The sequence below is a fragment of the Pristiophorus japonicus genome, chromosome 6 (genome assembly GCF_044704955.1).
Source record: "Pristiophorus japonicus isolate sPriJap1 chromosome 6, sPriJap1.hap1, whole genome shotgun sequence".
Taxonomy (NCBI): Eukaryota; Metazoa; Chordata; class Chondrichthyes; family Pristiophoridae; genus Pristiophorus; species Pristiophorus japonicus.
The window spans coordinates 153190868-153217831 of record NC_091982.1 but is presented as its reverse complement, the minus strand read 5'-3'; the positions used below and the strand labels follow the sequence as shown (position 1 = coordinate 153217831).

Sequence of the window (26964 nt, the reverse complement as noted above, 5' to 3'; positions counted from 1 at the left end):
ACACTAACTAACTCTCTCTGGGGTACAGTTTCACAGACACTGACTCTCACTGTGTAACAGTTACTCCGGGGACTCCGCACTCCTCCCAAAAGGCGATTACAGAGTAACATCGGCCAAGGCTGTTTGAATGAATTATTCACCTCCCATCCTAATGGAGAATGTTGTTTTATTATTTGGAAACCAAGGTAAAGGGGCAGAACTGTTGCCCAGGATAGCAACAACATTAAAAATAGGAGGAGAGAAGTCAACATAAATTAAGGTACAATGATTAGGTTTCCTGATCTTAACTTTAAAAGTCTGTAAAGATAAGAAAGAACTTGCATTTATATAGCACCATACACAACCTCAGGAACTTCTAAAGCACTTTACAACTAATGAAGTACTTTTTGAAGTATAATCACTGTTATAATGTGGGAAATATGGCAACCAATTTTGTGTACAGCAAGGTCCCACAAACAGCAATGTGATAATGGCCAGATAATTTGTGTTAGCAATGTTAGTTGAGGGATAAATTTGACTAGGACACTGACGATAACAACCCTGCTCTTCTTCGAAGAGTGCCGTGGGATCTTTTACATCCACCTGAGAGAGCAGACAGGGCCTTGGTTTAACTTCTTAACTGAAAGACGGCTACCCCAACAGTGCAGCACTCCCTCAGTATTGCACTGGAGTGCTAACCTACATTGTATGCTCAATTCGCTGAAATGGGATATGGTAATGTTGATAAAGTAGAGAAATGTTAGGAGAAAGAGAGAGGTGACAAACTATTCTCTGTACCTATCCAGGAGTGCGAGAGCGGTGCGAGTAGAGCGAGTTCAGATATAGGAGCAGCATTCAAGTGTCGGATGGACTTGGGTTTCACGGAGTGTTGATTGACACGAATGAGCTTCTTGGAAGCTGCTTAGCAACAAAAGAGATATTGGAGTTCCATTTAAGCTCAGAGGGGGTAGAGAGGGAAGAATTGCTCCAGTTGCTATGCATCTCAAAGCATTGTAAAGGTGTTTCTGATTTTACCACACCCAGTGACTAGAATATTCCTCCCCAAAGCTTGGCCAAGAATGTCAATACATGAAGGACCAAGGGTAGGAACATCAACAATAAGGTGTATAAAATTATGAGGGGACTGGATAGAGTGAATAGGATGGACCTATTTCCTTTAGCAGAGAGGTCAACAACCAGGGGACATAGATTTAAAGTAATTGGTAGAAAGTTTAGATGGGATTTGAGGGGAAATTTCTTCACCCAGATGGTTGTGGGGGTCTGGAACTCACAGCCTGAAAGGGTGTTAGAGGAAGAAACGCTCACCATATTTAAAAAGTACCTGGATGTACACTTGAAGTGCCATAACCTACAGGGCTATGGTCCTAGAGCTGGAAAATGGGATTAGGCTGGATAGTTCTTTATCAGCCGGCGCAGACACGATGGGCTGAATGGCCTCCTTCCATGCTGCAAATTTCATGATTCTATGATATGAATAAGAAGTCCAGCCATTGGTAAGATGTACAGAAGAAGTAATGAAAGAAACCAGATTTTCATCGCCTCAGTAGAGGAGATCGGGATGTAATGATTGAGCCACTGTGATGCCAGAGGACAGGCGGGTGTGAACACTGAGGGCATTACATCTGTAGGAATGTGATGAATGTAGAGCGGAATTAATCAGTAAAAGAATGGAGAGCATTGGACAATGGCGGGTGGAGACCGTTGACAGGAAATAACAGAGTGGGAGGGAGGACACAGCCCTGAATTAATGGATAAAGCATTCGAGGATAAATCAGCAGCTACAGCATAGAGAAGTTCAAGAGGGTGCACAGACTGATTTTGTGAATGAACACTACCAGTGGGGAGCTACCAATATGGGCATGGTTTTCTGATGGACACATTTAGTGACGATGGTAGTTGTCAATGGCGGTTTCTGCAGGTAACCCACAGGTAATGGCACAGCTGTCAGCTTCGATGTCAATACAGCGCTAACCATCCCCATAACCCTAACCCTGACCCTAATCCTAACTCTAACCTGAAACCATAACCCTAAACCCTTATCCTAAGATTCTTACTCCTCGCCCTAAACTTAAGCTTAACGCCCCCAACTATCAGCCTAACCCCTAACCTTAACCTTAACCACACCCACCCCTCACCCCCACCCCACCCCAACCCCCAACCCTAACTCTAACCAAAGACGGCTGCAATGCAACAGTCACTCTACTTTCTGATAATTGTGCCTTGTGGACGAGGTGCCTAGGCAGTAGAATGCATGTGTAGAATCATCTCTTAGATATCCATAAATTTGGTTTTGAGATGACAAAATGTGGGCATCTTGCTTTAAGAAGTAAGTTGCTGAGGAACAAGAACATTTGAGCAATTTGTAGGTGGGGAGGTGGGTTAGTTAATTGTGTAAGCTTGGCTCACCGGTAGCACTCTCACCTGTGGGTCAGAAGGTTGTGGGGGTTCGAGTCTGTTCTAGGACTTGAGCACAAAATTTCGGCTGACACTTCGGCTTGGCGACTCTGGTTGGATGTATTCCTGGAGGTTTCATCGCATGACCTCTCACCTTCAACCTTCCCACCCCACCATTGGTCACTCAACACATCCATCCTCACAGTGCCCCACCTTCCCTCGCCAATTGAAAGGCAATCAGTGTATTTACGGGTCCCAGTGTATTTACAGGACCCAGTGTATTTGTGGGTCACAGCGTATTTACAGGACCCAGTGTATTTATGGGACCCAGTGTATTTATGGGTCCCAGTGTATTTACCCGATGTGGGACTGTCAGTCAAACAGCCTGCTTCCAATATTTTTATAACTAATAAATGTTTAAAGAAAATGGAAAAGTCTCACACTATATTTAATGATTTTCCCTTGTGTGGCTCGCAGCAGTGTCTTGGAGATTACTCTGTAATTCCTGGAGACTCCAGGGCAATCCTGGAGGGTTGGCAACCTTACCAACACTGCAGTGCAGAACCGAAGGAATGCTGCATTGCCGGGAGGTGCTGTCTTTTAGATGAGATGTTAAACGGAGGCCCCTTCTCCCCACGTAGGTGGATGGAAAAGATCCTATCATATTAAGAGCAGGGAGTCCTTGTCAACATTCCTCCCGTGACTAATGTCACCTGTATTTGTGGGACCCAGTGTATTTATGGGTCCCAGTGTATTTACGGGACCCAGTGTATTTGTGGGTCCCAGTGTATTTACGGGACCCAGTGTATTTGTGGGTCCCAGTGTATTTACAGGACCCAGTGTATTTGTGGGTCCCAGTGTATTTACGGGACCCAATGTATTTATGGGTCCCAGTGTATTTACAGGACCCAGTGTATTTGTGGGTCCCAGTGTATTTACAGGACCCAATATATTTATGGATCCCAGTGTATTTACAGGACCCAGTGTATTTACAGGACCCAGTGTATTTACGGGACCCAGTGATTTAGGGGTCCCAGCGTATTTACGGGTCCCAGTGTATTTACGGGACCAAGTGCATTTACGGGACCCAGTGTATTTACGGGACCCAGTGTATTTACGGGACCCAGTGCATTTACGAGTCCCAGTGTTTTTAGGGCACCCAGTGTATTTACGGGTCCCAGTAAATTGCCAGGCTTCAATAATTTTCCCAGCCACAAAGTGCCATGGGCAAAGCTTGGCATTCGGCTTAGGCTGTTGGTATTGATGCCACGTGTTAGACACACTCCTGCACAAACAGAATAGGTGCAGAATGCAGATACTCAGATTTGTATATAAGCTACTCATGTTGCTGTGGAAACTGTACAACTAGACCTCATTGGTAGCTTTAACAGCACGCAGTACTTACTCTCCTTGCGATTGAAGAGCTTACTGAGGTGCGCCCAGTTTGAAGTGGCGTTCCCAAGGTGCGTCCGAACCTTCAGATCGTAGTCAACATCCGACGATATGTCTGTCGTGACATCACACCACGTTTCGGTGATACCAGAACATTCTGAGATTACCACCCAAGTCTTCCTGTGATTTCTTTCAAACTCGCTGAAACAGAGGGGTGGGGAAAAAAAACAATGAACTTCGCATTAAATCTGGGAGGGGTCTGGTCCCAACTACCCCCTTCCTTCCCTTCCCCGGGATGGCGCTTGGGGTAAAGGCAAGTGTGAAGGGAGCCATACAAAGCATTGCTTCAGCCCCCATGTCCGTGCGCAGTCAGCTGGCGTTGGTAGAGCTCATTAGCACCTGGGCTCTTGCTCCTGATCATTATGCTGTTAACATCCAAAAAGAGTTTTTTATGCTGTTAACACTGCTGGAAAGCTCAGTGTTTGCAAATGTCCAGTGAGGGCAATATTGAACATAAGAACATAAGAAATAGGAGTAGGAGTAGACCATACAGCCCATCGAGCCTGCTCCGCCATTTAATACGATAATGGCTGATCCGAACATGGATTCAGCTCCACTTCCCCGCCCGCTCCCCATAACACCTCATTCCCTTATTGTTTAAGAAACTGTCAATTTCTGTCTTAAATTTATTCAATGTCCCAGCTTCCACAGCTCTCTGAGGCAGTGAATTCCACAGATTTACAACCCTCTGAGAGAAGAAATTTCTCCTCATCTCAGTTTTAAATGGGCTGCACGTTATTCTAAGATTATGCTCCCTAGTTCTAGTCTCCCCCATCAGTGGAAACTGGGGCTGGCTGTGAACCCCCCTCCCCTCTGATCAAATAGCCAGCCACTACATGTTGTCAAGATTTATGCCTGAAGAATTTCCACTTGGCTTAAGGGAATAGAGGGCCATTGATGTCCCTGGAGCCCTATTCTGTCAGAGAAAAGCCCTCCTCACAAAGCAGGGTTAGAGGGGAAAGAGCAGTTGGATAGATCTTTCAGAGAGCCGGCACAGTCACGATGGGCCGAAAGACCTCCTTCTGTGTTGTATGACTGCGCTATGTGGGAGGGGCTGATGACACGCAATCGACGCAGGGGTGAAGAAGTCACGATGGTCGCCTCCGCACACCAAGGAATTCCTGGAATTCATGGTAGGCCAGTGAGATCTCGGGCTCACTCTGTGAGAAAGAACACTTTGTATAACCTCAGCCAGGCTTTAAATGAACTCTACAAACACTGTGCCAACTGCCCCTGATAATCTCCGCCAGCACCTGTTGCTGTCATTGTGGCTTGCTTCCAAGGATGGGAATCCTCATTCCATAGTGGAATTTCTCGGAACAGGGGAAGGCCTCAAGGGTGGGCAAACTCGGCCCTGTTTGGAGATCAATCCAGCCAACTCATCTTCTCCCCATCTCCCTCAATCCCGTCACTTTCTGCAGGAATGCCTTTGATTGTCTTTTGACCCCGTTCATATTGTCTGTTTCAGCTGGCGTCCCTGCTAACTTAATCCGCAACTCGATCACAATTTAGAGAAAGAACTTGCATTTATATAGCGCCATTCATAACCTCAGGACATCGCAATGCGCTTTGCTGTCAATGAAGTACTGTTGAAGTGTGGTCACTATGTAATGTAGGAAACTCGGCAGCCAAATTGTGCACAGCAAGCTCCCACTAACCACAATGTGATAACGAGCAGATAATCTGTTTTAGTGATATTGGCTGAGGAATAAATATTGGCCCAGGTCACGGGAGAGCACTCCCATGCTAGTACCATGGGAAGTTTCCGTCCACCTGAGAGGGCTGATAGGGCCTTAATTTAATGTCTCATCCGAAAGACAGCACCTCCGACAGTGCAACACTCCCTCAGAATTGTACTGGTGTGCCACCTTAGATTTTATGCTGAAGTCTCTGGAGTGGGGCTTAATCCCACAACTATCTGACTCAGAGACAAAAATGAGCCACAGCTGACACTAATACAGCCTATTACCCTTTGGTGAAAGAAGTTCCATTCTTATTCCTTTCCCTCTTGAATTTTAACTTGTGCCCTTTGATATTCGAGTCTGAATCAGCTTTAATACAAAGTCTTAAATTTCAATGAGGCCACCTCAAAGTCTCCTCTTTTTTTCCAAGTAAACATGTCTGACAAATGGAGTGGAGTTATTCTTTACAAATTGGATATCGGTTTTGCCTGAAGCTAGATGGCAGCATTGCAGTGGCAGAACTGGAAGTTACAAAGGCTGCAGTACCTCTGGACCACAAGAGGACAGTGTAAGCACCATGCCAATGGACCCTGCAGCTGCACAGCTCTGAGACGAGGAAGCACTTTGTTCATCTTACAACTGGCCTGTTATTCAGGTGCACATCCTTTTTCCTCTGTATATCCCCTGCCTGTTGCCTCAGCTTTTCCTTAGTTACAACCTTTTTTGTGGTTTCTCACACAGGTAAATATTACACGCTTTCTCTTTGTTTCTCATTGCTAACATTAATTTTCAGACTCACTTCCCTTTTCTGAATCCTTCCTTCCTTCACCCTCTCTCCCCCCCCCCTCTCCCCTCTCCCCTCTCCCCCCACCCATCCCTCACAGTTTCTGGCTGCTCTTTGCTCCTTCTCGACCACTACCTTGGTTCACAGTCTTCCCTTTTCTTCCACATTACTACAGGGACTACACTTCAAAGAGTACTTCATTGGCAGTGAAGCACTTTTGGACATTCTGAAGTTGTGAAAGGCGCTATATAAATGCAAGTTCTTTCTTTTTCCTTTATCCTCCTCTGTTTCTCTCCCTCACTACCATTCTCCCTCCCACCCAGTAATAATCCATTCTGTTTATTTCTCTTTCTGTGATCTGGTGAAATTGCAGACAGACTGTTCACATTCTGGGAGCGTTTTCCCCCTGCCCATTACAAGTTGCCCCATTCTGGGAGTGTTTGCCCCCTGCCCGTTACAAGCTGCCCCATTCTGCTGCCAGTCACTAAACATGAATTAACCAACGCTGAGGTCCAATCAGAAGCTGCCCTATGCTTCTACTACTGACACAGATCTCCCATTTCTGCTGGCTCCTTCTGTTGTCTAATTATATTAAACTGCACTCTTTGCATGTCGCACTTTGCTTCTGTGTTGTGGACCCACCTCTTAGGACCAGGCTTGAGAAATGACTAAACACATTTCACGAAGGTTTACTCCAGCAGTCAGTGCTGGATTCAGACCCAGGTCACAAGAGTGAAAGGACGGTGCGTGAATGCATTGTGTCATTCAGTGAGCAACAAGGTTCAAAACTGATTCTTCAAATAAAACAAAATGCAGCAAGCTACTCTGTAATTAAGCGCAGAAATGTCAGTACTCACCAGGCAAGTTATCTATCCTTTAATATATCCATCAGCATTAGTACTGACATTGTCTTTACCAACTGCACCATCAGTGTGGCGCAGTAAGCCACATATATATTGTACGCCGTTCTGTGCAGTGTTGGAATTAGAGTGGTTATTCCATGATCCAGCACTCCCAGCAGATAGTGGAGCTCACAGTGCACCCCCTGAGCTCCCATCCAACAATGAATGGGACAAAAAAATCATAGGCTGAATGCCTTTGAATGCTGAGGGAGCACTACTCCCCACTGAGACCATGCCATACATCCCCAGACTCCAGACATCATTACCACATTTCATTACAGATTCAAAACAAGAATAAAAGAAAACTAACATTGGCCTGAAACCAAACATTCATCTTCCAATCTTGACTTAAAACTTGCATTTATATAGCACCTTTCATGACCTCGGGACAACTCAATGCACTTTATAGCCAATTATGTGCTTTGGAAGTGTAATCAATTTTGTAATGTTGGGAAACACAGCAGTCAGCTTGCGCTTAGCAAAGCCCAACAAAGAGCAGTTCAATAAATGAGCAGATAATCTGTTTTGGTGATGTTGGTTGACGGATAAATAATTGACCTGCATACTGGGAGTCAGAAGGTTGTGGGTTCAAGTCCCACTCCAGAGACTTGAGCCCATAATCCAGGCTGACACTCCAGTGCATTGCTGAGGAGTGCTGCACTGTCGGAGATGCCGTCCTTCGGATGGGACGTTAAACTGAGGCCCCAGTGTGCTTTCTTAGCTGGATATAAAACATCCCACGGCATTATTTCAAAGTAGAGCAATAGAGAGTTCTCCTCGAAGTCCTGGCCAATATTTATCCCTCAACTAATACCACTAGAACTCAAGAACAGATTATCTGGTCATTATCACTTTTCTGTTTGCGGGATCTTACTGTTCATATATTGGCTGCTGCGTTACAACAGTGACCATACTTCAAAAATTACGTCATTGGCTGTATAAATGTAAGTCCTTTCTTTCTATAAGTGCTGAAACGGTTAGCTCATCACCTCCGTCACAATGAATCCTCTATGTTCTACATACCCTTGAAACTGTACAGAGTAGCTGATGTCTCCCAGAGGAACTCTCACGGGACTCCACCTCAGGATATGCCTCATGTTGGTCGAATTTACAAACACGTTCTTGGGCTTTGGCAATCTTTCAATGCCTACAGGTTAAAGAGGCAAGTAATTACATTTATGCAGACTATTATGTCCCAACACATTATGCAACAATATCCCTCCTTATATTTATTGAGTGCGTGATGACAGGCTAATACATGAAAGACTTACGAAAGTTTTCACAAGGTCAGTCAGGGTTTGGAGATAGTGTCCACATCTGCTGCTGAAAATCAGCTTAGTTCCTGGCTCCATTTCTAACTGTAACTCCTGGCCCCGCCCCTCACCAACCCGCGCTGTCACTCTTAGCTCCGCCCCTCACCAACCCTCGCTGTCAATCCTGGCTCCGCCCCTCACCAACCTTCGCTGTCACTCTTAGCCCCTCCCCTCAGTAACATTTGCTGTCAGTTCTAGCTCAGCCCGTCACCAACCCTCGCTGTCAGTCCTGGCTTCATCCCTCACCAAGCCTCGCTGTCTCTCCTGGCTCCACTCCTCACCAATGTTCGCTGTCACTCCTGGCTCCGCCCCTCACCAACCTGCGCTGTCAGTCCTAGCTCCGCCCCTCACCAACCCTCGCTGTCAGTCCTGGCCCCGCCCCTCTCCAACCTGCGCTGTCAGTCCTAGCTCCGCCCCTCACCAACCCTCGCTGTCAGTCCTGGCCCCGCCCCTCTCCAACCCTCGCTGTCAGTCCTAGCTCCGCCCGTCACCAACCCTCGCTGTCTCTCCTGGCTCCACCCCTCACCAATGTTCACTGTCACTCCTGGCTCCGCCCCTCACTAACAGCTGATTTTGAGACTAGAACTTGGGAAGATAAAATGGGCAACAATATTGGCAAACAATGATGTAGAACAGCAATGGGAAACATTTAAAACGGTGTTCAACAGAGTGCAGGAACAATATATTCTGCTAAAAGGAAAACAAACTAAACACTAATGAGACTCCATGGATGAATAAAGACATAAGAGAACAATTGAGGGTAAGGAAAGAGGCATACATTAAGTACATAGACAGCAGAGGTGTGCATGATAAGGGAGAATACGAAGTGATTGGGAGAGCAGTCAAAAAAAATTAGGAAGGTAAAGAGGAACTATGAAATTAAATTATCAAGGAACATAAAACAAAATAGTGATATATTTTACAAGGCACATCAATAAAAAAGGAAGGTTGTAATGGGAATAGAGCCATGAAGGGATAGACAGGGTAATATCACAGGTAACGATAGGGAGATGGCAGAAATATTAAATCATTATTTTGCTTCGGTATTTACCAGGGAGGTAGAACAGGTGGACATGACATTGGATGAAGGGATTAGTACTGAGATAAGTGCAGTTAAAAAATGTTTAAAGGGGATATATTAAAGGAACTAATTAAACTCAAAGAGATAAAACACCTGGTCCCGATGAATTGCATCCGTGCATTTTAAAAGAATCTAAGGAAGAGATAGCAGAGTCATTACTACACATATTTAATAATTCGTTAGAAAAAGGTGTAGTGCCAGAAGACTGATGGTGAGCTAATGAAATACCTATATTTAAGAAGGGGGATGGGACATGTCCAGGGAATTATAGACCAGTCAGCTTAACATCAGTGGTAGGAAAAATAATGGAATTGCTACTAAAGGAGAAAATAGAAGAACATCTAGAAACTAAAAAATTTATATTGAATAATCAACGGGGATTTCAAAAAGGGAAAGTCTTGCTTTGACCGACCTAATTCAACTTTTTGAAGAGGTACCAGAGAGAGTAGACAATGGTACTGCAGTAAATGTAATTTATCTAGATTTTCAAAAGGCCTACGATAATAGACTGATGAACAAGGTCAGAGAATGCAGAGTCAGGGGACAAGTAGCAGAATGGATAGCTAGCTGGCTTCAAGACAGAAAGCAGAGAGTAGATAGAAACATAGAAACATAGAAAATAGGTGCAGGAGTAGGCCATTCGGCCCTTCGAGCCTGCACCGCCATTCAATGAGTTCATGGCTGAACATACAACTTCAGTACCCCATTCCTGCTTTCTCGCCATACCCCTTGATCCCCCGAGTAGTAAGGACTACATCTAACTCCTTTTTGAATATATTTAGTGAATTGGCCTCAACAACTTTCTGTGGTAGAGAATTCCACAGGTTCACCACTCTCTGGGTGAAGAAGATTCTCCTCATCTCGGTCCTAAATGGCTTACCCCTTATCCTTAGACTGTGACCCCTTGTTCTGGACTTCCACAACATTGGGAACATTCTTCCTGCACCTTACCTGTCTAAACCCATCAGAATTTTCAACGTTTCTATGAGATTCCCTCTCATTCTTCTGAACTCCAGTGAATAGAAGCCCAGTTGATCCAGTCTTCCTTGATATGTCAGTCCTGCCATCCCAGGAATCAGTCTGGTGAACCTTCGCTGCACTCCCTCAATAGCAAGAATGTCCTTCCTCAAGTTAGGAGACCAAAACTGTACACAATACTCCAGGTGTGGCCTCACCAAGGCTCTGTACAACTGTAGTAATACCACCCTGCCCCTGTACTCAAATCCCCTCGCTATGAAGGCCAACATGCCATTTGCTTTCTTAACCGCCTGCTGTACCTGCATGCCAACCTTCAATGACTGATGTACTATGACACCCAGGTTTCGTTGCACCTCCCCTTTTCCTAATCTGTCACCATTCAGATAATGGTCTGTCTCTCTGTTTTTACCACCAAAGTGGATATCCTCACATTTATCCACATTATACTTCATCTGCCATGCATTTGCCCACTCACCTAACTGATCCAAGTCACTCTGCAGCCTCATAGCATCCTCCTCGCAGCTCACACTGCCACCCAACTTAGTGTCATCCGCAAATTTGGAGATACTACATTTAATCCCCTCGTCTAAATCATTAATGTACAATGTAAACAGCTGGGGCCCCAGCACAGAATCTTGCATACCCCACTAGTCACTGCCTGCCATTCTGAAAAGTACCCATTTACTCCTACTCTTTGCTTCCTGTCTGACAACCAGTTCTCAATCCACGTCAGCACAGTACCCCCAATCCCATGTGCTTTAACTTTGCACATTAATCTCTTGTGTGGGACCTTGCCGAAAGCCTTCTGAAAGTCCAAACACACCACATCAACTGGTTCTCCCTTGTCCACTCTGCTGGAAACATCCTCAAAAAATTCCAGAAGATTTGTCAAGCATGATTTCCCTTTCACAAATCCATGCTGACTTGGACCTATCATGTCACCTCTTTCCAAATGCGCTGCTATGACATCCTTAATAATTGATTCCATCATTTTACCCACTACCGATGTCAGGCTGACCGGTCTATAATTCCCTGTTTTCTCTCTCCCTCCTTTTTTAAAAAGTGGGGTTACATTGGCTACCCTCCACTCCATAGGAACTAATCCAGAGTCAATGGAATGTTGGAAATTGACTGTCAATGCATCCGCTATTTCCAAGGCCACCTTCTTAAGTACTCTGGGATGCAGTCCATCAGGCCCTGGGGACTTATCGGCCTTCAATCCCATCAATTTCCCAACACAATTTCTCGACTAATAAGGATTTCCCTCAGTTCCTCCTTCTTACTAGACCCTCTGACCCCTTTTATATCCGGAAGGTTGTTTGTGTCCTCCTTAGTGAATACCGAACCAATGTACTTGTTCAATTGGTCTGCCATTTCTTTGTTCCCCGTTATGACTTCCCCTGATTCTGATTGCAGGGGACCTACATTTGTCTTTACTAACCTTTTTCTCTTTACATATCTATAGAAGCTTTTGCAGTCCGTCTTAATGTTCCCTGCAAGCTTCCTCTCGTACTCTATTTTCCCTGCCCTAATCAATCCCTTTGTCCTCCTCTGCTGAGAGTAGGGGTAAAGGGTAGCTATTCACAGTGGCAGAAGGTGGGTAGTGGTGTTCCACAAGGATCAGTGCTGGGACCACTGTTGTTCCCAATTTATATTAACAATTTAGACTTTGGAATCAAAAGCACAATATCTAAATTTGCAGATGATACCAAATTGGAGGATAGTCGATACTGAGGAGCACTGCAACAAATTACAGGAGGACATTAATAAACTTGCAGAATGGGCAAATAATCGGCAAATGAAATTCAACACAGATAAATGTGAGGTATTACATTTTGGAAGGAAGAATAGGGAGGTTGCTTATTACTTGGGGGGTGTGAGTCTCGGTGAGGTAGAGGAACAAAGGAATCTCGGAGTACAAATACACAAATCACTAAAGATTGCGACACAGTTTAGCGAGGCCATAAAAAAGCAAACCAAGCATTAGGGTTTATTTCTAGAGTATAGAATTGAAAAGTAGGGAAGTATCGCTAAACCTGTATCGCACCTTGGTTAGACCACACCTAGAGTACTGCGTACAGTTCTGGTCACCATATTATAAAGGACGTGTTTATTTGTACTGCAAAAATGGCCAACATGTTCCACCCTTTGTTTTTGATTGGTCCCCTTGGGGTATAAGCCACACCCTGAAGTTTCTCTGGAATGTGCAACTGGAACCACCCACCCCACGGTCTCACTGACTTTGCAAATTGTAAGTCGATCCACTTTGACTTCCTGAAACAACAGAGGACAGAGCTCCCCAGAAGAAAGCAAGGGCCAGCCGCAGTGCCTTACCCCAGTCCGTGCATCGTCCCCACCCCCACCCCCCCACCACACCAGAGATGGGGCATTGTGTACGGATTGTTAACAGGTGTATTGGGTATGAAGTGAATAGTGATAATGTCGTGACTTCTGGATATCATCTGCTCCAACGATGTCCCTTGTAGGGGGTTGGAAGGTCGTAACTCGTCTCCCCCCACCCGTGTCTCTCTCTCCTCAGTCTCTCTCTTCCCCCCCCCCCAATCTCTCTCTCCCCCAAACCTCTCTCTCTCCCCCAAACCTCTCTCTCCCCCCCCGCTTCAGCCTCTCTCTCCTCCCGCTCCCCACCCCCCCCCCCACCCCAACGCCCCTCCCCAGCCTCTCTCTCACTAACAGGCCCCCGCCAGCCGCTCTCGGGCCCAGAACCGCCGGTCTCGGCCCCCCGCAGGCCATTCTCAGCCGGCAGTCGCATGTCAGTCAAAAAAGTGCAGTACAAATAGTTACATCATATTATAAAAGGATATAGCGACACGGGAGAGGGTCCAGAAAGATTTACAAGGATGATACCAGAAATGCGAGAGTACACATATTAGGAGAGGATGAATAGGTTGGGTCTCTTTTCTTTTGAAAAAAGAAGGCTGAGGGGTGACCTAGTAGACGACTTTAAAATTATGAAAGATTTTGATAGAGTGGATACAGAGAGAATGTTTCCACTTGTGGGGAAGAGCATAACTCGCGGCCATCAATATAAGATAGTCACCAAGAAATCCAATAAGGAATTCAGAAGAAAATTATTTACCCAAAGAGTGGTGGGAATGTGGAGTTCACTACCACAGGGATGGTTGAGGCAAATAGTAACGATGCATTTACGGGGAGGCTAGACAAGCACACGAGGGAGAAAGGAAGAGCGTTATGCTGATTGATTTAGATGAGGAAAGATGGGAGGAGGCTTGAATGGAGCATACACGCCAGCATGGACTGGTTGGGCTGAATGGTCTGTTTCTGTGCTGCATATCCTAAGTAATCCTATGTAATGCTATGTGACCTTTCCTGTCACTCCTGGCTCCGCCCCTCACCAACCCTTGCTGTCACTCCTAGCTCCGCCCATCACCAACCTTTACTGTCAATCCTAGCTCCGCCCCTCACCAACCTTCGCTGTCACTCCTGGCTCTGCCCCTCAACAACCCTTGCTGTCACTCCTAGCTCCGCCCCTCACTGTCACACTTTGCTCCTTCCCTCAAGTGTAGAAGATTTAGGGGTGACTGTAGGATTCTATAGGATTCGATAGGGTAGATACAGAGAAGCTATTTCCTCCGGTGGGTGAGTCCAGAACATGGGGCCATCATTTAAAATTAGAGCTAGGCAAATCAGGAGTGAAATCAGGAAACACCTTTTCACATAGGGTAGTGGTAACTAGAACGCTCTCCTCCAAAAGGCTGTGGATGCTGAGGTACATTTCGAGCTTACATTGAAAGATTTTTGTCAATAAGGGTATCAAGAGATATAAAGTTCAAACAAAGATCAGACATGATCTAATTGAATGGCAGAGCAGACTCAAGGGCTGAATGGTCCCCTGTTCCTAATGTTCCAATGTATCTGTGCTTACCACTGCCCTTGGCTCCACCCCTCATCACTGGCCTTGGCTCCATCCCTTACCACTGCTCTTGGCTCTGCTCCTCACCAATGCTCTTGGCTTCGCCCCTCACCATTGCCCTTGGCTCCACCCCTCACCACTGCTCTTGGCTCACCCTTCATCACTGCCCTTGGCTCTGCCCCTCACCACTGTTCTTGGCTCCGCTCCCACCGCTGCTCGTCTCCACCCCTCACCACTGTTCTTGGCTCCACCCCTCACCACTGTTCTTGGCTCCGCCCCTCACCACTGCTATTGCCCTGCCCCTCATCACTGCTTTTGGCTCCACCCCTCATCACTGGCCTTGGCTCTGTCCCTTACCACTGTTCTTGGCTCTGCCCCTCACCACTGCTCTTGGCTCCACCCCTCACTACTGCCCTTGGCTCCGCCTCTCACCACTGTTCTGAGCTAAAGCTTCTGTTGCCTCAAGAGGAGGGACTCTGCTGCACAATGTGAGAGGGAATATCTGATTGCAAAATCGTTTTTAAGTGTTCCCAATCACAGCATGAAGCAGCGTTCAATCTCCCCAGAGCTGAAAGGAGCTGTGAATAGTGGTGAGGGAAATGGAGTGTCTATGTGAACTGGAAGGGGGAGAAGAGTGGCAGTATGAATTGGGGGAGGGTAGAAGGGGGAGAGCATGACCTGGGGGGATTGTCATATGAGGAGAAATTATGTAGACTAAACTTATATTCTCCAGAGTTTAGAAGAATGAGAGGTGGTCACATTGAAACATGTGAAATTCTTACAGGGCTTGACAGGGTAGATGCAGGATGTTTCCTCTGGCTGGGGAGACTAGAACCAGGGGTCACAGCCTCAGAGTAAGGGGTCGGCCATTTAGGACTGAGATGAGGAGAAACCTCTTCACTCAGAGGGTGGTGAATCTTTGGAATTCTCCACCCCAGAAGGCTGTGGAAGCTCAGTCTTTTAGTATATTCAAGTCAGAGATCGATAGATTTTTGGATATTAAGGGAATCAAGGGATATGGTGATAGTGCAGGAAGATGGAGTTAAGGTAGAAGATCAACCATGATCTCACTGAGTGGTGGAGTAGGCTTGAGGGGCTGAATGGCCTACTCCTGCTCCTAATTCTTATGTTCTTATGCTGTTAGTAAAAGACTGCCAGAGTGAACTTGAGGGATTGGAAGAAAAGTCCAGCATGAACTGTACTGTCGGGTGTGCTGTCTTTCGGATGAGACGTTAAACCAAGGCCCCGTCTGCTCTCTCGGGTGGATGCAAAAGATCCCATGACACTATTTTAAAGACGAACAGGGGAGTTATCCCTGATGCCCTGGCCAAAATTTATCCCTCGATCAACATCCAAAAAAAACAGATTATTTGGTCATTATCACATTGCTGTTTGTGGGAGCTCGCTGTGCACAAATTGGCTGCCGCATTTCCTACATTACAACAGTGACTACACTTCAAAAGTACTTCATTGGATGTAAAATGCTTTGGGACATCCAGAGATCTTGAAAGTACAATATAAATGCACATTTTTCTTTCTTTCTTAATAGAAATTACAACATGGAAACAGGCCACTTGGCCGTAACAGTTCATATTGGTGTTTATCCTCCACATGACCAGTGATTCTAATCCTATGTGTTCATTCTGTTCCAAAATCCTTATCACACTTTCCTTCAACTACCTATCTGACAATTCTTAAATGCTGCCATGGTCTTTGCTTCAGTCACTAACTCTAATAGCACATTCCACAGTCTCACAACCCTCTGTGTAAAAAAACCTCAGTATCATAGGATCATAAAATGGCTACAGCATGGACTAAGATCCATGCCGACTCTCAGCTAGTCCCACTCCCCGCCCTTTCTCTGTAGCCCTGCAATTTTTTTTCCCTTCAGGTACTTATCCAACTCCCTTTTGAAAGATAAGGTTGAGTCTGTCTCCACCACCATTTCAGGCAGTGCATTCCCAATCCCAACCACTTGCCACGTAAAAAAGATTTTTCATACATCGTCTTTGCTTCTTTTGCTAATCACCTTAAATCTGTGTCTTCTGGTTCTCAACCCTTCTGCCAATGGGAACAGTTTCTCTCTATCTACTCTGTCCAGACCCCTCATGATTTTGAACACCTCTAACAAATCTCCTCTCAACCTTCTCTGCTCCTAGGAGAACAACCCCAGCTTCTCCAGTCTATCCATGTAACTGAAGTCCCAAATTCCTGGAGTCATTCGCATACATACTTTCTGCACCTTCTCTAAGGTCTTCACATCCTTCCTAAAGGCTGGTGCCCAGAATTGGACACAGTACTCCAGTTGGGGCTGAGCCAGTACATTATTCAGGTTCATCATAATTTTGCACAATTTTGTACTCTATACCTCTATTTATGAAGCCCAGGATCCCATAAGCTTTTTAACTGCTTTCTCAACCTGTCCTGCCACCTTTAACGATTTATGCACACTCTCTAGGCGTCCCCTTTAGGATGTACCCTTTAGTTTATATGTCCTCTCCTCAGTCTTTCCACCAAATTGTATCACTTCACACTTTTCTGCATTAAATTTCATCTGCCACGTGTCCGCCCATTTCACCAGCCTTTCTATGACTTCCTGAAGTTTATCATTCTCCTCCTCACTGTTCACTATACTTCCAAGTTTTGTGTCATCTTCAAATTTTGAAATTATGCCCTGTACACCCATATCCAAATCATTAATATACATCAAGAATAGCAGTGGTCCTAGAACTGACCCCTGGGGAACACCACTGTATACTTTCCTCCAGTCCGAAAAACAACCGTTCACCACTACTCTCTGTTTCCTGTCACTCAGCCAATTTCGTATCCATGCTGCCACTGTCCCTTTTATTCCATGGGCTTCAACTTTGCTGGCGAGCCTATTATGTGGCACTTTGTTGAACGCCTTTTGGAAGTCCATGTACACTACATCAACCGCATTGCCCTCATCAACGCTCTCTGTTACCTCATCAAATAATTCGATCAAGTTGGTTAAACACAATTTGCCTTTAACAAATCCATGCTCGCTCTCCTTAATTAATCCACACCTATCCTAGTGATTGTTAATTTTGTCTCCGATCACTGTCTCTAAAAGCTTCCCCACTGTCGAGCCAGTTGCTGGCTTTATTTTTGCACCCTTTTTTGAAAAATGCTGGACTATTTGCAATTCTTCAGTCCTCTGGCACCAGCCTCGTATCTATGGAGGATTGGAATATTATGGCCAGTACCTCCGTGATTTCTGCCTCAATTCTCTCAGCATCCTAGGATGCATCCCATCCACTCCTGGTGATTTATCTATTTTAAGTACAGCCAGCCTTTTTAATACTTGCTCTTTATCAATTTATATCCTATCAAGTGCCTCCACTACCTCCCCCTTCACTATGTCTATGGGAGCATCCTCTTCCTTGGTGAAGACAGATGCGAAGTACACATTTAATACCTCAGCCATACTCTCTGCCTCCTTGCATAGCTCTCCATTTTCGTCCCTAATCTGCCCCACCCCTCCCCTTACTACCCTTTTACTATTTATATGCCTATAGAAGGTTTTTGGATTACCTTTAATGTTAGCTGCCATTCTATTCTCATACCCTCTCTTTGCCCCTCTTATTTTCTTTTTCACTTCTCCACTGACCTTTCTATATTCAGCCTGATTCTCAAATGTATTTGCAACCCGACATCTGCCATACGCGCTTTTTTCAATTTCATCATATTCTCTATCTGTTTCATCATTGAAGTGCAGAAGAATGAGAGGTGATCTTATTGAAACACATAAGATAATGAGGGGGCTTGACAAGGTGGATGCAGAGAGGATATTTCCACATAGGGGAAACTAAAACTAGGGGACATAGTCTCAGAATAAGGGGCTGCCCATTTCAAACTGAGATGAGGAGGAATTTCTTCTCTCAGAGGGTTGTAATTCTGTGGAATTCGCTGCCCCAAAGAGCTATGGAGGCTGGGTCATTGAATATATTTAAGGTGGAGATAGACAGATTTTTGAGTGATAAGGGAACAAAGGGTTATGGGGAGCGGGCAGGGAAGTGGAGCTGAGTCTATGATCAGATCAGCCATGATCTTATTAAATGGCGGAGCAGGCTCGAGGGGTCAAATGACCTACTCCTGCTCCTATTTCTTTTGTTCTTATGTTCTTATGTAATTAGGAAAGCAAAGAAAATACTGGCAAGTAGAATCAAAGAAAATTCAAAGATGTTTAATAATTACATAAAGAGCAAGACTTTAGTTAAAGAGCTTGACTTTAGTTGCCCTGCCTTTCCCCATAGAAGGAATGTACCTCAACTGTACCTGAACTAGTTCCTCTTTAAAGGCAGCCCATTGTTCCATTACAATTTTGCCTGCCAATCTTTGATTCCAGTTTACCCAGCCAGATCTGTTCTCATCCCACTGAAATTAGCCTTCCCCCCAGTTAAGCATTTTCCGACATTACAACAATGACGACACTCCAAAAGTACTTAATTGTCTGTAAAGTGCTTTGAGAGGTCTGGTGATCGTGAAAGGCACGATATAAATCCAAGTCTTTCTTTCTTTCTTACTCTAGATTGCTCCCTGTCCTTTTCCATAGCTGCCCCTTGGCAACATCATCCAGAAACACAGCGTCAGTTTCCACATGTACACTGATGACACCCAGCTCTACCTCACTACCACTTCTTTCGACCTCTCCATGGTCTCTAAATTGTCAGACTGCTTGTCCGACATCCAGTACTGGATGATCATAAATTTTCTCCAATTGAATATGTTATGTATTGATGCTTGGGGTCACTAGGCACCGGGGGGCACCACTGTTGGAGGTCATCAGGCTGTACCTGCATGTGCACGGGCCCTGGTATATAAGAGCGAGTACCATGTGATGTGCGCACTTTAGGCGCAAACAAAGTTGAACCAGGTTTGCACCCGAGTGAGCTTACAGTAACAAGTCTTACGAGTCATTATATACATTACAGAATATTGGGATGAAGAACAAAAGAGTCCTCGTGATAGGGGATTCTGTAGTTAGGGGAACAGACAGGCATTTCTGCGGCCGTAGACGTGACTCCTGAATGGTTTTGAGTCTCCCTGGTGCCAGGGTCAAGGATGTCACAGAGCAGACGCAGGGCACCCTGGCGGGGGGAGGGTAAACAGCTAGAGGTCGTGGTCCATATCGGGACCAATGACATAGGTAAAATGAGGGATGAGGTCCTACTGGAAGAATTCAGGGAGCTAGGAAGAAAATTAAATGGTAGGACCTCAAACCATCTCCAGGTTACTACCGGTGCCACGTGCTAATGAGTATAAGAATAGAAGGATAGAGAAGATGAACTCGTGGCTGGAAAGTTGGTGTAGGAGGGAGGGTTTTAAATTCTTGAGGCATTGGGACCACTTCTGGGGGAGATAAGACCTGTACAAACCAGACGGGTTGCACCTGAACAGCACTGGGACCAATATCCTCGCGGGAGTTGGGGAAGAGTTCAAACCAACTTGGCAGGGGGTTGGGAACCTGAGAACGAATTCAAAAGGGAAGGAAGTAAAGCAGAATTTGGATAGCAAGAGTCTAGAAAGCGAATCTGTAAGACAGAGGGAGCAGAGCTTAGTATGTAGTAAGCAAGGAGGTTTTCCTTGCTGAATGGTATATACTTTAATGTAAGGAGTATAGTGAATAAGGCGGATGAGCTAAGAGCACAGGTAGAAACTTGGGTGTATGACATTATAGCCATTACAGAAACATGGCTGAAAGAGGGGCAGGTTTGGCAGATAAATATTCCTGGTTACACGATTTGTAGACAAGATAAAGAGGGATATAAAAAGGGGGGGCGTTGGTCGCAATACTGATTAAAGAAACTATTACAGCGGTGAGGAGGGATGATATGTTAGAGGGATCATCAAATGAGGCCATATGGGTCAAATTGAAAAATAAAAAAGGGGCGATCACACTGCTGGGAGTGTATTATAGATCCTCTAACAGTGGGAGGGAGATAGAGGAGCAAATATGTAGGCAAATTGCTGTGAAGTCCAAAAACCATAGGGTAGTAATAGTTGGGGATTTTAACTATCCAAATATTGATTGGGACAAATTTAGTGTGAAGGTTATAGAGGGTGCAGAGTTCTTGCAATGCATTCAAGGGAATTTTTTTAGTCAGTATGTAGCAAGCCCAACACGAGAGGGGGCGTTCTTGGATTAGTTTTGGGGAATGAAGCTGGGCAGGTTGAAGGGGTAGCAGTGGCAGAGCACTTGGGTGCCAGTGACCATAATTCAGTCAGATTCAAGTTGGTTATGGATAAGGACAAGAATAGGCCTTGAATAAAAGTTCCAAATTGTGGAAAAGCTAATTTTGCTAAGCTAAGGAGTGATTTGACCATAGTCGACTGGAAACAGCTACTTGTGGGTAAATCAGTGTCGGAACAGTGGGAGGTATTCAAGGAGGAGATCCGGAAGGCTCAGGTCAAACATGTACCCTTCAAGAAAAAGGCTGGGGAAAATAATTCTAGAGCCCCCTGGATGTCTAGGGACTTACAGGGGAGGATTAAGAAAAAAAGGGACGCTTATGTCATATACCAACGGCCAAATACTATGGAATCTTTAGAGGAATATAGAAAGTTAAGAGGCAAAATTAAAAAGGATATTAAGAATGCTAAGAAAGAGCATGAGAAATTATTGGCCAGTAAAATTAGGGAAAACCCTAAGATGTTCTATAAATATATTAAGAGTAAGAGGGTAACTAAAGAAAGGGTAGGGCCTATTAGAGACCATGAGGGTAATCTTTGTGTGGAGTCGGAAGATGTTAGTGGGGTTCTTAAGGAATACTTTGCATCTGTTTTCACAAAGGAAAGAGGTAATGCAGATACTGCTATCGAGGAGGAGTGTGATATTCTGGATGAAATAAATATAGTGAGAGAGGATGTATTAAGGGGTTTAGCAGCTTTGAAAGTAGATAAGTCCCCAGGCTCGGACAAAATGCATCCCAGGCTGTAGAATGAGGTAAAAGAGGAAATAGCAGAGGTCTTGACCATAATTTTCCAGTCTTCTTTGGATCTGGGCATGGTGCCGAAGGATTGGAGGACTGCTAATGTAGTAACCTTGTTTAAGAAGGGAGAAAGGGATGCACCGAGTAATTACAGGCCTGTCAGCCTAATCTCAGTGGTGGGAAAATTATTGGGAAAAATCCTGAAAGACAGGATAAATCTACATTTGGAAAGGCAAGGATTAATTAGGGATAATCAGCACGGATTTGTTATGGGAAGATTGTGTTTGGCTAACCTGATTGAATTTTTTGAGGAGGTAACCAAGAGGGTCGATGAGGGTAGTGCGTACGATGTAGTATATATGGACTTTAGCAAGACTTTTGATAAGGTCCCACATGGTAGACTGGTCATGAAGGTTAAAGCCCATGGGATACAGGGCAAAGTGTCAAGTTGGATCCAAAATTGGCTTGGAGGTAGGAAGCAAAGGGTAATGGTTGATGGGTGTTTTTGTGACTGGAAGGATATTTCCAATGGGGTTCCGCAGGGCACAGTACTGGGTCCCTTGCTTTTTGTGGTATATATTAACGATTTAGATTTGAATATAGGGAGTATGATTAAGAAGTTTGCAGACGACACTAAAATTGGCTGTGAAGAGGAAAGTCATGGGTAACAAGAGGATATCAATCTACTGGTCAGGTGGGCAGAGCTGTAGCAAATGGAATTTAATTCAGAGAAGTGTGAGGTGATGCACTTTGGAAGGGCTAATAAGGAAAAGGTATACACATTAAGCGGTAGGCCACTTAATAGTGTAGATGAACAAAGGGACCTTGGAGTGCTTGTCCACAGATCCCTGAAAGTAACAGGTCAGGTGGATAAGGTGGTTAAGAAGGCATACGGAATGCTTGCCTTTATTGGCCGAGGCATAGAATATAAGAGCAGGGAGGTTATGCTTAAATTGTATAATAGCTTGGTTAGGCCACAGCTGGAGTAATGCGTGCAGTTCTGGTCGCCGTATTATAGGAAGGACGTGATTGCACTAGAGAGGGTGCAGAGGAGATTTACTAGGATGCTGCCTGGAATGGAGAATCTTAGTTATGAGGACAGAGTGGATAGGCTGGGTTTGTTCTCATTGGAACAGAGGAGGTTGAGAGGAGACCTCATTGAGATGTACAAAATAATGAGGAGCCTGGACATAGTGGATAGTAAGGGTCTATTTCCATTGGTGGAGAGGTCTATTACGAGGGGTCATAGTTTTAGAGGAGATTTGAAGGGGGGCTCCTTTACGCAGAGGGTTGTGGGAATCTGGAACTCGCTGCCTGGAAGAGTGGTGGATGCAGAAACCTTCACCACTTTTAAGAGATGGTTGGATGGGCACTTAAAGTGCAGTAACCTGCAGGGTTATGGACCTAGAGCTGGTAATTGGGATTAGACTGGATAACCTTTTGTTCGACGGCGCAGATATAATGGTAAGTACTGCAGGGAATAGAATACGGCCAGGGTGATCTCCTGGACTAATTTCGATCGCCTGGGTGGGTCGGAGAGGAATTTTTACCAGATTTTTTTCCCCCTAAATTGGCCTGGGTTTTTATCTGGTTTTTGCCTCTCCCAGGAGATCACATGGCTCCGGTTGGGGTGGAGTGTAGAATGTTTCAGTATAAGGGGTGTCACAGTTGTGTGAGATGGACTGGTTGGGCTGGGTGCTCTTTGCCTTTCCGTCATTGTTCATAGGTTTATATGTAACCTTTAGGGCTGCTGACCAAGGTCTTGTGGCTCTTTGCCGGCCGGAGCGGACACGATGGGCCGAAATGGCCTCCTTCTGCGCTGTAAGTTTCTATGTTTCTAAGACTGAAGCCATTGTTTTCAGTCCCCGCCACAAACTCCGTTCCCTAGCCATTGACTCCACCCGCCTTCCCCAACTCCTGTCTGAGGCTGAACCAGACTTTTCACAACCTTGGTGTCATATTTCAACCTGAAATGAGCTTTCGACCACATATCCACAGCATAACTAAGACCGCCTATTTCCACCTCCATAACATTACCCATCTCCGCCCTTGCCTCAGCTCATCCGCTGCTGAAACCCTCATCCATGCCTTTGTTACCTCTAGACTTGATTATTCCAACATAGTCCTGGCTGGCCTCCCATATTCTACCTCACTCAACTAGAGATGACTCAAAACTCGATTGCCCGTGTCCTAACTCACATCACCCCTATGCTCGATGACCTACCTTGGCTTCCAGTTAAGCAACGCATTGATTTCAAAATTCTCACCCTTATGTTCAAATCCCTCCATGGCCTCGCCACTCTATCTCTCTAATCTCCTCCAGTCCCACAACCCCCCAAGATGTCTGCGCTCTTCTAATTCTGCCCTCCTGAGCATCCCTGATTTTAATTGCTCAACCCTTTGAGGGCGTGCCTTCTGTTGCATCGGCCCCAAGGTTAGGAACTCCCTTCCAAACCTCTCCACCTCTCTACCTTTCATTCTTCCTTCAAGGCACTCCTTAAAACATACCTCTTTGACCAAACTTTTGGTCACCTGAGCTAACTTCTACTTATGCGACTCGGTATCAAATTTATGACATAATACTCCTGTAAAGCGCCTTGGGATGTTTCACTACGTTAAAGGCCCTATATAAAAAATACAAGTTGTTGTCGTTGTATAGCTAGTCTAAACCTTATGGGCTCAATTTTCCCCAAGCCCGTTTTCTGGCGTATTGCCAGAGTTACGCCGGGTTTTCTAGGCCAGAAATGCGCCATAAATATTTTTCCAAAGTTTCCCTGATCTATAAATCGAATTTGAAGCCGCGCAGCGTGTCCAGTCGCCTCGGGGGGGTGGAGCCTGTTGTCTGCGCCAAAAAACAAAGTCGCGCTTTCTGCGCATGCGCGGGAAAAAAGTTACATTTTTGATGTCATTCCAATGGATGCGCATGTTCAGTACAGCTTAGATTTGGCAATCGGCCATTTTTAAAGAGCCAGTTGTATGTGTGAGAGAAGGAGTGCTGTGAGAGAGCATTAAGTTAAATATATTGTAAACTTTTGAATAAAATATATTTTACATTAAAACTGAATCATGTTCCATTAACAAAACACAACATTACAGAAGTGACCTCTCTCTCCCTTCCCCTCCTCTCCCCGGGCCGAAGGGCTTGCCGGTCCGATCCCTGCCCCTATCCCAGGCCGAATGGCATCCTCCCTCCCAGTCCCCGCACCTAACTACACCCAAAAGGCTTCCCCCACCCCCTCACACCCTCTTCCCCCACCCCTCCCTACACCCCCTTCCACCTACCACCTCTCACTCTCTCCCCCTCTCTCTTACCTTTCCTGCTGCTGCTGTCCGGGCATCTGCTGCACTTACCTGCGCCGATTTCCTTACCTGCGCCGATTTCTTTAACTCTCCGGAAGTTTTTTCTGCAGAGGCCACATACGCTGGCCTAAGCAGAACTGGAGTAACTCTCAGCTGGCCAAACTTGCCTAAATGGCCAGAAATGCCGTGGGTGGCAGGTTACACCCCCTTTTGGCTGAAAAAAAAACTTAGCTAAAAAAATCGTAATTAACTGAGTTACACTGGTGCAAATTGATCAGGGAAACTGTGGAATTTTAAACTTAGGCCAAAAAAAGCAGCCTGCTCAAAAAAAATGGCGCAAATCACTGGGGAAAATTGAGCTCAGAGATACAGGTTGAACCTCTCTTATCCGGAACCACCCCTCGTTCGGAACCATTCCTGGCCACCGGGTGGCGCATGCACAGAACTCCGACATGAACAAATTGAAGACCTTCCTCGCTGTCAACTCCCGCAATCACTGGCCTGACCCCGCGATCCACTGCCTCCCCACCTCCCCATGATCTCTCTGCCGCACTCCCAGCCCCAAACCAGCCAGTCCCAATATCCCCTTGCTCAGTACCTGTACCATCCAATTTAATGTGACCACCCCTCGTCCGGAAAAATCCCTTATCTGGAACAGGCCAGGTCCCGAGGATTCCGGATAAGGGAGGTTGAACCTGGACTATGATCACTATTCCCTAAATGTTCACCAACTGACATTTGCTCCACTTGACCCACCTCATTCCCCAGAACCAAATCCAGCATTGCCTCCTCCCTCGTCGGGCTGGAAACATACTGATCAATAAAGTTCTGCTGAACACACTTCAGAAATTCTCCCCCTTCTCCGCCCTTAACATTATTGTGATCCCAGTCTATATTAGAATAGTTGAAGTCCCTCATTATTGCTACTCTATAGTTCTTGCACCTATCTGTAATTTCTCTGCAAATTTGTTTCTCCATATTGTTCCCACTATTTGGTGGTCTATAGAATACACCTAATATTGTAATGGCACTTCTATTATTTCTTCACTCTCGCCATATTGACTGTCCTTGACACCTTCAGGGCATCCTCCCTCTCCAGCGCTGTAACATTCTCCTTAACCAATACTGCCGCACCACCTCCCATCTTTCCTTCCCTATCTTTTCTGAATGCATTATAACCAAGAATATTTCATACCCAATCCTGCCCTTTTTTGAGCCAGGTCTCAATTATTGCCACTACTCTCTGACATAAATCTATTATATTTCATCTTATATCTATGTCCCCTCCATTTCAACAACAACAACAACAACAACTTTAATTTATATAGCGCCTTTAACATAGTAAAATGTTCCAAGGTGCTTCACAGCAGTGTTATAAGACAAAACAGATAAATTTGACACCGAGCCACAAAAGGGAAAATTACGTCAGATGTCCAATAGCTTGTTTAAGGAGGTAGGTTTTAAGAAGCGTCTTAAAGGAGGAAAGAGGGGTAGAGAGGCGGAGAGGTTTAGGGAGGGAGTTCTTGAGCTTAGGACCCAAGCAGCTGAAGGCACGGCCACTGATGGTTGAGCAGTTCTAATCAGGGATGCTCAAGAGGACAGAATTTGAGGAGCGCAGACATCTTGTGGGGTTGTAAGGCTGAAAGGAGTGGCGAGGTCATGGAGGGATTTGTAAACAAGGATGAGAAATTTGAAATCAAGGCATTGCTTAACCGGGAGGCACAGGGGGATGGGTGATCGGGATTTGGTGCAAGTTAGGTCACTGGCTGCCAAGTTTTAGATGACCTCAAGTTTACATAGTGTAGAATATGGGAGGCCAGCCAGGAGTGCATTGGAGTAACGATGTCTCCGCAAGATCCTACAAATCCCCTGGGAGGACAGACGCTCCAAAGTTAGCATCCTCAACCAGGCCAACATCCCCAGCATTGAAGCACCGACCACACTTGATCAGCTCCGCTGGGCAGGCCACATCGTTCGCATACTAGACACGAGATTCCCACAGCAAGCGCTCTACTCTAGTGGGGAAAATGTTGGAATCAATTATTAAAGATGTTATAGCAGCGCATTTGGAATGCAGTGACAGGATCGGTCCAAGTCAGCATGGATTTATGAAAGGGAAATCATGCTTGACAAATCTAGAATTTTTTGAGGATGTAACTCGTAGAGTGGACAAGGGAGAACCAGTCGATGTGGTGTATTTGGACTTTCAAAAGGCTTTTGACAAGGTCCCACA

At 45.4% G+C, this 26964-nt stretch overlaps 1 protein-coding gene across 1 annotated transcript in view; it reads right to left on the bottom strand.

Moving 5' to 3' along the window:
• crfb16 (cytokine receptor family member B16) overlaps positions 1-26964 on the bottom strand; it is a 71151-nt gene that overhangs the window by 10079 nt on the left and 34108 nt on the right. The window contains 2 exon segments of the mRNA XM_070884031.1: positions 3800-3987; positions 8238-8361. Coding sequence (XP_070740132.1) covers positions 3800-3987; positions 8238-8361 — 312 coding nt within the window.